At 35.1% G+C, this 13,430-nt stretch overlaps 1 protein-coding gene across 1 annotated transcript; it reads left to right on the top strand.

Annotated features, from left to right (window-relative positions):
* Nucleotides 1-19: 19 nt before the first annotated feature.
* LOC120778209 (membrane-associated tyrosine- and threonine-specific cdc2-inhibitory kinase) lies at nucleotides 20-2,759 on the top strand. The gene is made up of 6 exons (XM_040109965.1): nucleotides 20-145; nucleotides 255-1,014; nucleotides 1,124-1,322; nucleotides 1,399-1,544; nucleotides 1,627-2,021; nucleotides 2,091-2,759. The coding sequence occupies exons 2-6, from the start codon at nucleotides 268-270 to the stop codon at nucleotides 2,275-2,277; spliced, it is 1,674 nt and encodes a 557-aa protein (XP_039965899.1). The 5' UTR covers nucleotides 20-145; nucleotides 255-267; the 3' UTR covers nucleotides 2,278-2,759.
* Nucleotides 2,760-13,430: the final 10,671 nt, after the last annotated feature.

Below are 13,430 nucleotides of genomic sequence, written 5' to 3'. Positions count from 1 at the left end.
TTTTGGTTTTGTTGTTGCGGTTCTTTCTTCATGTGAAAAATCTATTTTCCTTTGATATATTGTCGAGTTATAATTACCAAAAAACTAAAATTTAAGGATAACTGAGTTAAATGTGTGATTAACCGTAGTCTTGTATATGTGAAAAGTAAAGAAAAAGAATTTTAATAGAGAATTAAATAGTACCCTTGCAACTATACCTTAATTATACATATATGTAAATACTTACATTAGTTAATAGTTTGTTATCTTTGCAGTATATCAGAAAATATGACTACCGAATCTGCGCTTCCGCTACCTCGATTGCCCGTACCGGATATTCGTGCCGAAGTAGCGTTCCAACATTCACAGAAACAAAACCAGAGGACACAAGAATATCGACTTCGCCCACCGAAGTTAAGATTGGCAAACCGCAGCCACTTATCAACGTGTATGTCCACAACAGCGCATGCGATTTCATTTCGTGGTGAATCTGATGGCAACTGCAATGCATTACCCGAATTAGATGCCAATGCGTTGAGCGGTTCATATGATCGCTCAATGAACGAAACTTATTTTGAACAATGTTTTACGCGCCTTGCGAAAATTGGCGAAGGCTCTTTTGGCGAAGTTTTCAAAGTCCGTTCCAACGAAGATGGACGTATGTACGCGATAAAAATGTCAAAAGAACTTTATCGCAGTGAGCATTATCGACAAGAGCGACTAGAGGAGGTACGTCGTTATGAGCAATTTTCTGGTCATGCAAATTTTGTGCAATTTTACCGCGCGTGGGAGCAAAACGACCGTTTATACATGCAAATGGAACTATGTCGTGAAAGTTTGGACAGATATTTAGTACGACGTCGACATATACCTGAAGAAACAATTTGGAATATTTTACTAGACTTGTTGCTTGCATTAAAGAATCTTCATGACAGAAATCTCATTCATTTGGATATAAAATTGGATAACGTTTTGATAGGGGATGACGACAGTTGTAAATTGGCTGATTTTGGTTTGGTTATTGATGTAGATAGAGTAAGTACGAAAATTTATATTTTTGTAAAAATTCATATTTATTCTTTCACCTATTTATATTTTTGTTATATAAATTTTGTAATTAAAATTATTATACTTTTTTTTATAGGCAAACCGCCATCAAGCAACGGAAGGAGACTCTCGTTACATGGCGCCGGAAATACTACAGGGAAAATTTTCGAAAGCCGCTGATATTTTTAGTCTGGGAGTTGCAATGCTTGAATTGTCTTGTTATTTGGAATTGCCACACAATGGACCATTATGGCAACAATTACGTAGTGGAGTTTTACCACAAGATTTTATGAAAAGTATGTATTTTAAGCAAAAATAAAAAAAAAAACTAATGAATAAAATTAATGAATAATAATAAAACATTTTATTTAGACATATCACCGGAACTAGAAGTACTCATAAGGCAAATGATGTCGCCTGATCCTGATTCCCGACCAACTGTGGACCACCTTTTAAGTCATAAAAAGCTAGTTTGCTTAATGGAGCGTAGAGATCGATGGAAGCTATTAATAAAAATGGTAAGTATAGAACAGTAATTATGGCAACAAGAATACTCTATACTACCTTACTAGTAGATATACAATATTTATTTATTTACAGAAACAAACAATACGGCGTTCACGCAGAGTGGCGTGGTCAAAATTGTGTAATTTGAAGCAAATAATTTTTAATTTCGTCACATCTATTCTTAGTGCTTACATCCACCGCGATACGATCAGTAATGAGCACAAACTGAATGGTTCTCCGCTACAACAGCATCTTAGAGATAAACGACCACCTTTGATCTCCCTGCGTTTACATGCATCAACACCTACCGCAGGAAATGTGCGAAATACTCCAATCGAATTTTTACCAGGCGAAAACTGCTTGCACTTATCTCAACAAAGCACACCTATAACCTTTGCGACGCATAATAAAATTGTAAACTCAACTCCTGTAAATCACAATAACCACAGTTTCCGCTCACGCAAGGATTTAACTAAGACAAGTTTTAAGTAAATATTTAGTATACCGTAATTGAGTTGAAAATATGAAAATCATATTTTTTGTTTTCATTGTTACAGAGCGGTAGAGAACGAGTGTGGTATCGAAAATTTTAATGACATTCAATCTTCACCAAACGCAATAAGTCGACCAAATAGTTTCCTCAATTTAGAGGACTTGGAACAGAACTCACCAGCTTTTGTCTCGTTGGATAAATCGAGTCTTCAAGAGTGCCGAAAGAAACTCTTTACGAAAATGGATAATTAACCAACTACTAGATATGTAGAGAAAGCTGCTTTGGTAATAATTGAAAATTCACGCCAAATTCGTAAGAGTTTAAATTAATATAATATTAATATATTACATAACAATAATAATAATTGCATACAAGCTTCAAGAAAAACGTATGCTTTTTTACGTTAGATGTAAGCAGAATTACGTAAATTCTACGCAGGAGCACACACGTATTTACCATCTGTAATAAGTGCTATTTGCTCAAAAAAAGTTAACTGAAAATTGAATTGAAATAATGTTTGTTTTGTTGTAGTCTGGTAGGAATGTAAGTTATATTTTCGGCGATGCATATGTGATATGTTAATACAATATACTTTATACATACATACATACAAACTTATATAAAAATATTATATACGAAATGCACAATGCATATTTTGTTGATTTTTATGAATCATATACATATAGATGGATAGAAGTAGGTGCCTGTTAATTTTTATCTGCAATGCAAAACTCCTTTAGCCAAATTAAGTATGAAATTTGAAAAAAAAAATCAAAAATAAATAGATAAATGCAAAAGGAAAATTTAAAGTGTTTTGTACATTTTAGTCATGAGAGTAAATAGTAAGTAAGTAAGTAATTAGTTTTGTAGGTCTCCCTATCTTCCCTATTTGCGAGAGGAAGGCAATCGTAATTATGTTATACTGTAAAAGCAGAAAGAAGAAATTTCGGCAGTCCTTGGCCTAATAAAAATCCGGTTCCGTTCCGGTCACGTAGACCCGAATGTCGGGGGAACGAAAACGCAGGTCTTCCTCTTCCTGTACTCGCAAAGGACCATAAATCTTCCGCAGATTTCTTCTCTCGAAAGTCGTAACGTCCACTCATCAGATGTCATCGTCCATGCCTCTGTACCATATAGCAGTACGGAGATGAAGCTGACTTGTAGAACTTGGCCTTTGTTCGTCGAGAGAGGACTTTACTTTTCAATTGCCTACTCAGTACGAAGTAGCTCTTGTTGGATTTCGAGGCTGACGTTGTTGTTGATGTTAATGCTGGTTCCATGTTACATAGCAGAAATTATCTACGCCTTCTAAGTTATGACTGTTAACAGTGATGTAGGAGCCAAGTCACGAGTGTGACAATTGTTTGTTTAAAAACAGGAGATATTTTGTCTTGCCCTCGTTCTCTACCCATTTGCTTTGCTTCCTTATCCAGTCTGGAGAAAGCACAACTAGCGGCGAGGAAGTACATTCTTATAAAAGATTGTGCCTTCTCGGACATCTCGGAGAGATCCTTTCCGATCCTGACGGAGCCGTATTAGTTTTGCGTGGATACCAAATTGTGATATCGCGGCATAAAGGCAGCTATTTTTCGTGCTGTCAAAAGCAGCTTTGAAATCGACAAACAGGTGGTGTGGACTCTGGACAGGGCTCTTCTCACGGGTCTTTTCCAAGATTTGGCGCATGGTGAATATCTGGTCAGTTGTTAATTTTCCATGCTTAAAGCCACACTAATAGGGCCCAATCAGTTTGTTGACGGTGGGCTTTAATCATTCACACAATACGCTCGGTGGAAACTTATAGGCAATGTTGAGGAGGTTTATCCCGCGGTAGTAAGTGCAGATTATGTCGTCTGCCTTTTCGTGCATTGGTCTGAGCACACTTAAATTCCAATGGTTGGACATGCTTTCGTTCGACCATATTCTACAAAGATGCTGATGGATGCTTCTTAGCGGTTCTTCGCCACCGTATTTGAAAAGCTCGGCCGGCAATACACGCGTCTTGTTGTTCTTCAGACGGGTAATTGCTATGCAAACTCCTTCAAGGTCGGGCAATGGAATTTTCGCTTCATTGTCATCGATTGGGGAATCCGAAGCTGTAGCATCGTTTTCATTAGGGGCGTCTTTTACGTGGAAGGCCCCAAACCGTGCGCAAAACCCTGGGAAGAGATGGTTCGCCTTCTCACTTTAGCTCATCTTCAAATGGATGTTCTTAGGCTACCCAGAGGATACTTGGTCCAAGACCGGAAGTCGTGAACTGCTTGAACCATATATAAAAGAATCGTTCCTGGCCCCTCCCACGTGAATGGCGCTCAGAGAGCTTTCCTAACTTACGTGCACTTTTACACATTACTCCAATCTCCCTCTGGCGTATTTAATTATTGACGGGCCGCGGCGAATTACGGTTCTATATATTATTTAAGTCCTTAGATATGGCACTTTATACGTTTTCGATTAATGGAATTTTGTGATATAGAAATGAAAAGCAATGTTTGCTAGTATATAAACTTTGATTGGTGAAACCAAATCCCAAAATATATTTGGGTCCGGTACCGAAAATTAATTAACTGTAAATTGCGATGAGTTTCTCAAAAAGGAAATATACTTGTATGAGGTAATCATTACCTTTCGCATAGGTATAGTATAGACTATTTAATAGAATTTGCTCCAGAGAATGCTAGTCTTTCGTATATCTCTCTATCTCTGTCATAAAAAACTTTTGTATTATTTTGTGATAAATCCCCTTAATACATACAGAAAGTATCACCACGGAGTTAAGTAATAAATTTTCAACAATTTCATAACTTCGATTCGATATATACATAACTGCATATCTGCACACATTTATTATATAATATACATATAAAACCAGAAATGGTCAACAAAAGCCCTAAACCTTAACTGTTTCAAGCCATTAAGCTGTAATGTCAAAAAGAAAAACAAAAACGGACATACAAAATAAAACAAAAAAAAATCAACTCAATGGCTGTATAGCCTATATATTATATGTACAAATAACACCAAATGCTCGTTCACCTTATAGATATAAACACACACATATGTAAGCATATACATGTACATATATGGTAGCGTATATATTACATATTAAATGACTCATTTGCTGACTGAAAATTCACTTTCACTGGTTATAAGGTGCTTAACCCTTGCCGCAAATCTGATGGAGCTATATACAACCTTATATTATATACACGCATATACATACGTAGCCACAGTGACAGTTACAACTGGGATACAAAACAAGTGGAAACTTACATACGTTTTTATGAAGTGCATAAGTCGACTTTTAAGCGCTAAGCCATTTTGTCTCGCCTTATGGCATAACATAATGCATGACTATTGCTCGTATGGCAAAAGTGACGGCGGCTTGAATGCGGCACAGCCGAATGGGATGTGAAACAACAAACGGTAGTGAAGTGAAGTAGGGTAAAATTGATGTGCCTGCATGCGATCATTCTGGCGGTGTTAGACGGAAAACCCCTATGAGCACTTGAAGATAAGTTTACGCACATAAATTTATGCAAAAACTCGCAAGCACTTTTTTCTGGTGTTTGGGACTGTGTGCGTGTACGCGTTGCCCTGCTTAAATGCGTTCATATACATATGTACATATGTTTGCCTGTACACGCACACGTACTGAAGTCGTGAACTGTGTCAATTAGCTGCGAGTTTGTTTACTTACCGCTGACGGTTGCCGGATATCGCTGTGCCCGCTCGCTTGGCAGTATGCAGAAAATTCATTTCATTTGCGTTGGTATTTGGTATTTGCAATTACAATAAATTACCTGCATATCTGCGTCACAATCATAATTGAAATGCATGGTGTACAATACTGATGAAAATGTCAAAGAAATACGCATTCGATTTTGTTGGTAAGTGCACGAATGTGAAGGTGTATGTGTACAATGTTGTTAATTAACAACTCACCCATTCCTGCTGTGACTCATTACACGCGATTTTATTGGATGGTTCGAGTTGCATAAGCAGGAAATTTGGCTTGTCGTTTGGACTTATTGAATAATTAACAGTGTGTGGGTGAAGCCACTAAAAATATGAAATTGAAAAAATAGAGCATTGCTTCTAGTTGGATTGATTTGACATTCTAGTTATGAGTTTATGGGTTATCAAATTGAATATGAGACACTAACGAATCGAATTTTGTCTGATTATTTAAGTAAAATTTAAGACTAACTGGTACTCACTACTATTGTACAAAATTTAAAATTTTCAAATACTGAAACTTTATTGTGAAAAAATCTAACACAAATATAAGCCTAACATGTGACTATTCTGATCTAAAAATAATTAAAATCGCCCCGTACCTTCTTCTAAGCCGTTTTCGCCATTGCTAAACGGAAGTAATTCGTACTCTATTGGCTTTTTGGAGTTTAATTGACCCCGTAGAGAGTGTGGGGAGTCAATTGTTCGGATGATTGACTACATAAGTTCAATAAGTTCTACTTTCAACATAAGAAGCTCTCCCGTAGTTGGACCCTCTACAAAGTTCCTTATATAGACTTCTTCTTCTTCTTTACTGGCATAGACACCGCTTATGCGATTATAGCTGGGTTAACATCAGCGCGCCAATCGTTTCTTCTTTTAATATGGCACCAAGTGGTGATTTCTTATATATGTAGAAATCAAATTCTCTTATGGATCTTCATAGCACATTTTGGTTCGTGTTTTTGGGTATGAAGCGTTTCAATGCTAGATTTGTAACAAAAGCCTTTTTTCAACAATTTTTTCTCATATAAAAAATGAAATATAAAATTTTATTAAAATTTTTTATTGTTACAAATATACACCATTAACAAAGAAATTCTGAAATTAAAAAAAAAAAATTTTAATCTCGGCCATTACGACGACATTTAAGTTAGTTAAAACCTTAACTTAGAACTTGGACGAGGAAAAAAACTGAAAATTGGATTTTTGGCAGACTTTTTCACAAAAAACCGAAAATTTGGAATGTTTTTTTTTTCAAATAGTTGTAGTTCTCGAGAAATCTTGCCAATCGACTTCAAAAACACAATTCCGAGAAAAACTCGTTCAAAGACGGCACACTTAGCCTAACTAGCCTCGAGCGCACAAGTTCTCAAGGCTGTATCTCCGAAACTATTACTCGGATCAACTTGAAAATTTAGGACAATATTCTAGAGGTGTTGTAGAATTTAATAAGACAATAAAAAGTTGATTTTTTTTGAAACTTGTACACCCATGTAACCCCTCAACCCCAACCGGTTCATCACTTAAATATTTGGTATATCCAAATTCGATGTTTTTTCATTTCACAAAAGAAAAAGCTGAAATTAAAAGACTTCAGCAACGAACTTCCTTTCAAAACACATATGTGCATATGTATGTGCTGAGAGGCATTTCGTTAAATGAAATAAATTTTTCATAATCATTCAGCTCACAAATTATTTACAAACACTTAGCACACTTGCGAAGAAAACCTAAAAAGCAATAATAAGCAAGATTTTCGAAAATTAATAGCTTCAATAGAAATAAAATTCGTTAACTTTGGAAAATATGCAAATGTGCGTTTATACGTATATACAATACATACATCATAGCTGCATACACGCATACATATGTATGTACATATAGAGATTTGCATACACATTTAGTCGGCGTCTATAATTTTTTCACTTTCATTTCGGTCAAGATTTTGTTCGCTTATGCAAATTGATTTGCTATACAATATGGGTCCGCACACACACACACACACACATAGTAAACGCACACATTCACAGACTCTTTGCTATGTATGTATTTATTTATAGGTATGTGTAATGGATTTGGCGTTTGGTCGAGATGAAAGGCCAACATCAAGAGTCAAATCTTGCAGTCAGTTTGCTCAGCTGATGTGTAACAGAAAAAAGTAACAACAACAACAGCAGATGTGAATGCCGGCCATTCACATGTTCAACGGTACTGTATGTATGTTTGTATTTATTTTTATTTTTTTTTTTGTACAGTCTATTCACATCGGTATTATATATGACATACATATGTATATCCATATTAAATGTCTACTTTTATTTTTTCATGTCAGTAATTTTGCCGGTTGCAGACACAAAAGTTTATACATACTGTATCTTATCTGACATATTATATATATATATATATATGTATATGTATAATACAATATAAGTCTCAATTTCAATATTTCTGTGATATGTGAAATGTCAAATATACATAAACATATGTAGGCTCATGCGTTTGAGCAGCCCTTTTATGTGGCTTTAATTCCAACAATAAAAATTGTGAAAAAATGGCAGACTAACTTTTCAAAATTTCGCAAGAAATACAAACTTCTCCAAATCACTTTCTATTACCACACACACACATACACACACACTCATATGACATACGAAATGATTATTCGATCATTTTCTTGCACCTCTGTTGGTTGGCTGTTTTGATTGGCTTAGCTGTCAGCTCGTTATGCAATTTTCTCTTGGTGATTAATGCGTATTTGCGTCGCTACGCAGAGGTGCCTTAGCATACAAGAAATAATTAATTTAGTCAGCATTTTGAAATTCGGTTCACACATCTCAAATATGAACATATAAATATATATGAGCATATGTATGATACATGTCTTTTGTCTATAAAAAAAAATATTTGCGCGTGTATGTTAAACTCTTTTGTCATTGCTTTTGTATCTGTTGGCACTTCATCATCGATTACATAAATTCATTATTACACTTTTCATTTAAATATCTCTTCATATCCAACATGTGAGTGTTTTCACATTTTCATTAAAAATGAATGGTTGAAGGCCCACATGTTCGTAAATACAAACACAATTCTTTAATTAGTTTTCACCTTTCACATATCAGTTTCTTTTTGTTTTCATTAATGAACTTTACATAATTAGTGTGAGCATTTTTTTTATTTGAAGGAGGCTTGATGGCCTTCAATGAGGTTCCGTGTGGTGAAAGAAATGAAAAAATATTGACCATTTGATTTTCTAGGAAATAGTACTGACGTGTTTAAGAAGTTGAGTCTGAGCGTAACAGTGTCTGTGAAAATATCAGTTAATTATTCAAACAAGATAATTGGGACTAAGGCTTTGTTTAAGCTTATACCCAAATTGAACTCTGCTGTTCAGATATGGCTTTATACCATCTGATCAAGTTTGACCCGGACTGTGGTTATGGCTAAAACTTTCAGATATTCGGTTTAAGGTATCGCTGAAGTCTAATTGTAGCGTCTGTTCAACCGAAGTGTGGCTGCGAGCGGACGTCGAAACAAGCGGCTCGCTATATAAATGTGTATAAAACTTTATACTACTCGCCTAACGAGATTGTGCGTTGGGTTTGGGACCTACCACGTAGAAACCGCTCGCAATGAAAAAGAATCAACAGCCTTGGATGAAAGACCCTACTTCTGATGACGAACACAGTAAACGTAACAAAGACTATAATTTAAGGACAAGCACCTGGAATTTCCGGTCTCTAAATTGGGAAGATGCCGATTCCCAATTGGTTGATGCCTTCTATAAAGTAAAGGCTGACTTCACGGCCATCTGAAGGAGCGCAAGAAGTTCAATTAGCAATTACTCGTCTGAAGAACAACAAAGTCCTCTTTCGACGAACAAAGACCAAAACTCTATAAGTCCCTCATCATTCCCGAACTGCTATATGGTGCGAAGACATGGGCAATGACATTATCCGATGAGTCGGCCTTAGGAGCGTTCGAGAGAAAGGTTTTACGAAATATCTATGGTTCTTTGCGTATTGACAACGGTGAATACCGCAGTCGGTGTCATAGTCCAGCGAATCAAGAGAAAATAACTGAGCCAGCGTCATGTCCTCCGGTTGGAAGAAAACACTTCAGTTGAAGGTTAGCGATTTAGTACCCGCCGGTGGAAGCAGAGGAAGAGGAAGACTTCCACTCCGTTGGGTAGATCAAGTGGAGAAGGACCTGGCTACACTTGGCATCTCGAATTGGCGCTAATAGCGGAAAGAAAAAAAGGACTGGCGCGCTGTTGTTAATGTTTTGGGTATAAAGCGTGCCAATGCTAAATCTAACAGAGTATCTCAAAATTTCTCTATTGAACATAAGTATTTTTTTTAATGTTTCAATATTACACTATTACCAGAAAACCTGAATATCAAATCGTCATCATCATAAAAGACGATGTCGAGTAGTGGTCGCAACAGCGATGCGTGTTAACTAGCTGAGGACTCTACATTCATTAAACTCATCATTATTGATGAGGAAACCTTGAAACTGTTTCACTTACGAAACGTTAAATAACCATCGATGACAGTGCCACTTACGCCCCGAAGCAAATTTATTATAAGAAGACAAATATTTATAAAATACAGTGTTATCCATATTGTTCGGAACTGCATTATATAATAAATATTTTTTTTGAATTATTCTTTAATTAATCATTCCAGGTAATATGAGCTTTACTTCATAACATTTAGTTCATACTTCGGGATTAAGTTCAAGCAAAATGAGACGACTAATCAGTGTTCATATAAACGTTATAGAACTAGTGCTGAATGATAGTATGTATTTTCGCCCTCAGTAATACGTGATCAGTCATATTTAAAAGGTGCAAGTTCTTAAATGCATAATTGATATGTCGTTTAACTGAAGTGTGTTAGTTAAATGAGTTTTTCAATTGTTTCGATATTTCCTTTCCAAATATAATTTAGTGAAAAGATCCTACTGCTGCTAACTTTTTAAGTTAAACAATTTATTAGTTCTTTTTTTTATTTATCACACTTATACTTACATATATGTACATTTGGATATGCGAAAAGAAATTAAAAAATATTGAAAGCAAAAATGTGCTCTTATTGATGTTTATAGTAACGCGTTAATGATTGCTTTTAATGTGCGCTTAGAGCTTAAGAGTGTCTCGCTTGGCCAAATGTAAGTTAATGACAGCGGCAAGCAAACTAATGGAATTCAGGTGCTAAAACATATTAATGTGGCGCATTTTATTGTATTAAGTTTGTTTTTTCTTTAAACTTTTTGTTGCCTGCCGGCAGAGCGCCTTGAGTAAACGGCAAATGATAGTGAAAGCCAAGGCAATTTCAACCGTTGAAATGCGAATAATTTGCCATAAAAAGAAAAACACTTCCAGAAAAAACACATACAAAGCCACCAACTTATGGTCGAATTAATCATTTGGTTGTTTAAATACTGACTTTGGTGAGATGGGCAGAAAAGTTTAAAGTTTATATACTATTTATTTTTTATTTTGAGCTTTCTTTAAACGCTCGTTAATTTTCGTTAATCGGAAATTCACTGTCAATATTCGAATTCTATTTTTCCAAACCATTTGACACCCTCTCTCTACATAAAGCTTTAATTAAGTTTACTTATTTAAAGGTCTGTGGGTAAAGATTAGTTATAAAGTTTTAAATATAGCAGAAATATTTCTGAAATTATATTGTTCGGAGAAGCTACAAATGATTTATTCATGATTTAAATGAACAAACATACAAATATTCTTCTCGTAGGGTTAGTAGAAAATTCCTTTAACTTAATATAGGTGCGCAGGACTTAAATTAATTGCTTGTTCTGATCAGCATATATTTTTAATCCGCGCGCTTCGTCTTCCATTTTATTTTTAGCATATAATTTTTTTCTATAATATCCATTAGATGTTCAGAGTAGATCTCAGTACTTGTAGCTGCCTGTATATACTTATCTACATAACATCAACGATGGGGCAGCTAAGTCAAGAAGCTTACAAAAGCATAAGTGTCCTAAGAATATAGAGTAGTAATACTTACACAAACAGTTTTTCAAACATTTCTAATTTCTTTCTTCCCATTATTATACCCTGAACAGGGTATATTTAATCTTTCACCAATTTTGTAATACCTAAAAAGATTCGTTGGGAACCTTGCAAAGTATGGTAGGCAGTTTTTGAGAAGCTACTTATTTGTCAGAACTGCCAATATAGGAATACTATAGCATATATTGGGTAGTCGAAAAAGTCTTTTCGTATTTTTTCGTTTGCATTCTAGATGTAAATATGCAGTGCTATCAATCACATTGTGTACATTATAGTGTTGGAACCGTGAGATTTTAAGTTTCATTTAACCAAAAAAAAAAATAATAATTTCGGGGAAGTTGGAAAAAATGTTACAACTGTTGTGAAAATAATGAAAAAATTCGCTATATTTTGAAACTTTTGTATAAAAAAGGGAAGAATGCCACGCAAGCCACCAATGAAATTTGTGAAGTTTACAGAGACGATGCTGTATCAATTCGTGTAGCACAACAATGGCTCGCTTGATTCCGTTCTGGAAATTTCGAAATTTCAATATACACTGATGGAATAATATCTCGAGCGGAAGAATGGCAAAAAGTGGTCGACTAAAGTGGTAAATTTTTGTGTATTTATTTATTATTATAAATATAAAAAAATTAATTGAAGTTTGATTCGAAATACGAAAAGACTTTTTCGACAACCCAATAGTTTCCTTTCAAACGATCAAAGTCAAGTCTTGTATGGAAAACTTTTTTATTCGACAATATGCAGGAAATTCGGCTAAAAATCTGATCTATCCTTTTATTCTATAAGAAATGCACCTGCCAAGGGTATTAAGCATCGATGCAGCCGCAGTTAACGTTTTTTCTTATAATAAAATAGTAAAGATCTAGCAGAAGTCTAAGCATCCAAAGGATAAACACCTGATAGAGTAGCAAATGCGAGAGCTTTTTTCAAATTTTCTTAATTCTCTTCTTCCCATTATTTCGTATTAAAGTACAATGTTTATAAAAATATAAATACTGTTTTGCAACCAATACTTGTATAACCCTGGGAGCATAGGAAAAATCTGACTAATCTGTTACAAATTAAAAAAAAGTTTTCTCTTGTGCTTCATAAAAGAAAATTAAAAAGTCTTCAGAGAGATTTGGTATTGGTTTTATAATCCCCACTGACTATTAACTATTTTTTAAACATGTATTTATTTAATATTTGGCAACGTATTTCGCTTTCTTCAAAAGAAATTGAAAGTGAATTCGCTCGATTGCAACAGGGGCAACATTTGTGTATTGTGAATGTCCATTATTTCGATAGGGGCCATTGTCAACGCTATCGCCGCCGGGACGTGTGAAGCATTTAGCTTTTGAATGTCACACGCTAAATGTTAACTGCGTTTGTGTGAGTCGCACACGCATGTGACCTCGTGGCACACTGTTAAAGTAAACAAAAACGCTGAATTGAAGGCAAAAACAAAATTTAATAATAATGAAGAAAATTATAAAAGTTTTATTTACAACAAAGTATTCATGCCAACATCATTACACACACACATACGCACACCTGTGCGCATATTTAAATGCAGCATTCACTTGCGATAACAGTAAAAGCGCACACATAACTCGCATTTCTGGCATGCTG

Source organism: Bactrocera tryoni, chromosome 5 (genome assembly GCF_016617805.1).
Source record: "Bactrocera tryoni isolate S06 chromosome 5, CSIRO_BtryS06_freeze2, whole genome shotgun sequence".
Taxonomy (NCBI): Eukaryota; Metazoa; Arthropoda; class Insecta; order Diptera; family Tephritidae; genus Bactrocera; species Bactrocera tryoni.
The sequence above is the reverse complement of the archived record's forward strand: the minus strand, read 5'-3'. Positions and strand labels throughout refer to the sequence as shown.

What these genes read in the sequence shown, in the direction of transcription:
- LOC120778209 (XM_040109965.1), top strand. Translation starts at nt 268, where the DNA reads ATGACTACCGAATCTGCGCTTCCGCTACCTCGATTGCCCGTACCGGAT. An exon ending in TGGTTATTGATGTAGATAGA is followed by an intron (nt 1,015 to 1,123) that starts GTAAGTACGAAA and finishes TTTTTTTTATAG; the next exon opens with GCAAACCGCCATCAAGCAAC. An exon ending in TTAACTAAGACAAGTTTTAA is followed by an intron (nt 2,022 to 2,090) that starts GTAAATATTTAG and finishes TCATTGTTACAG; the next exon opens with AGCGGTAGAGAACGAGTGTG.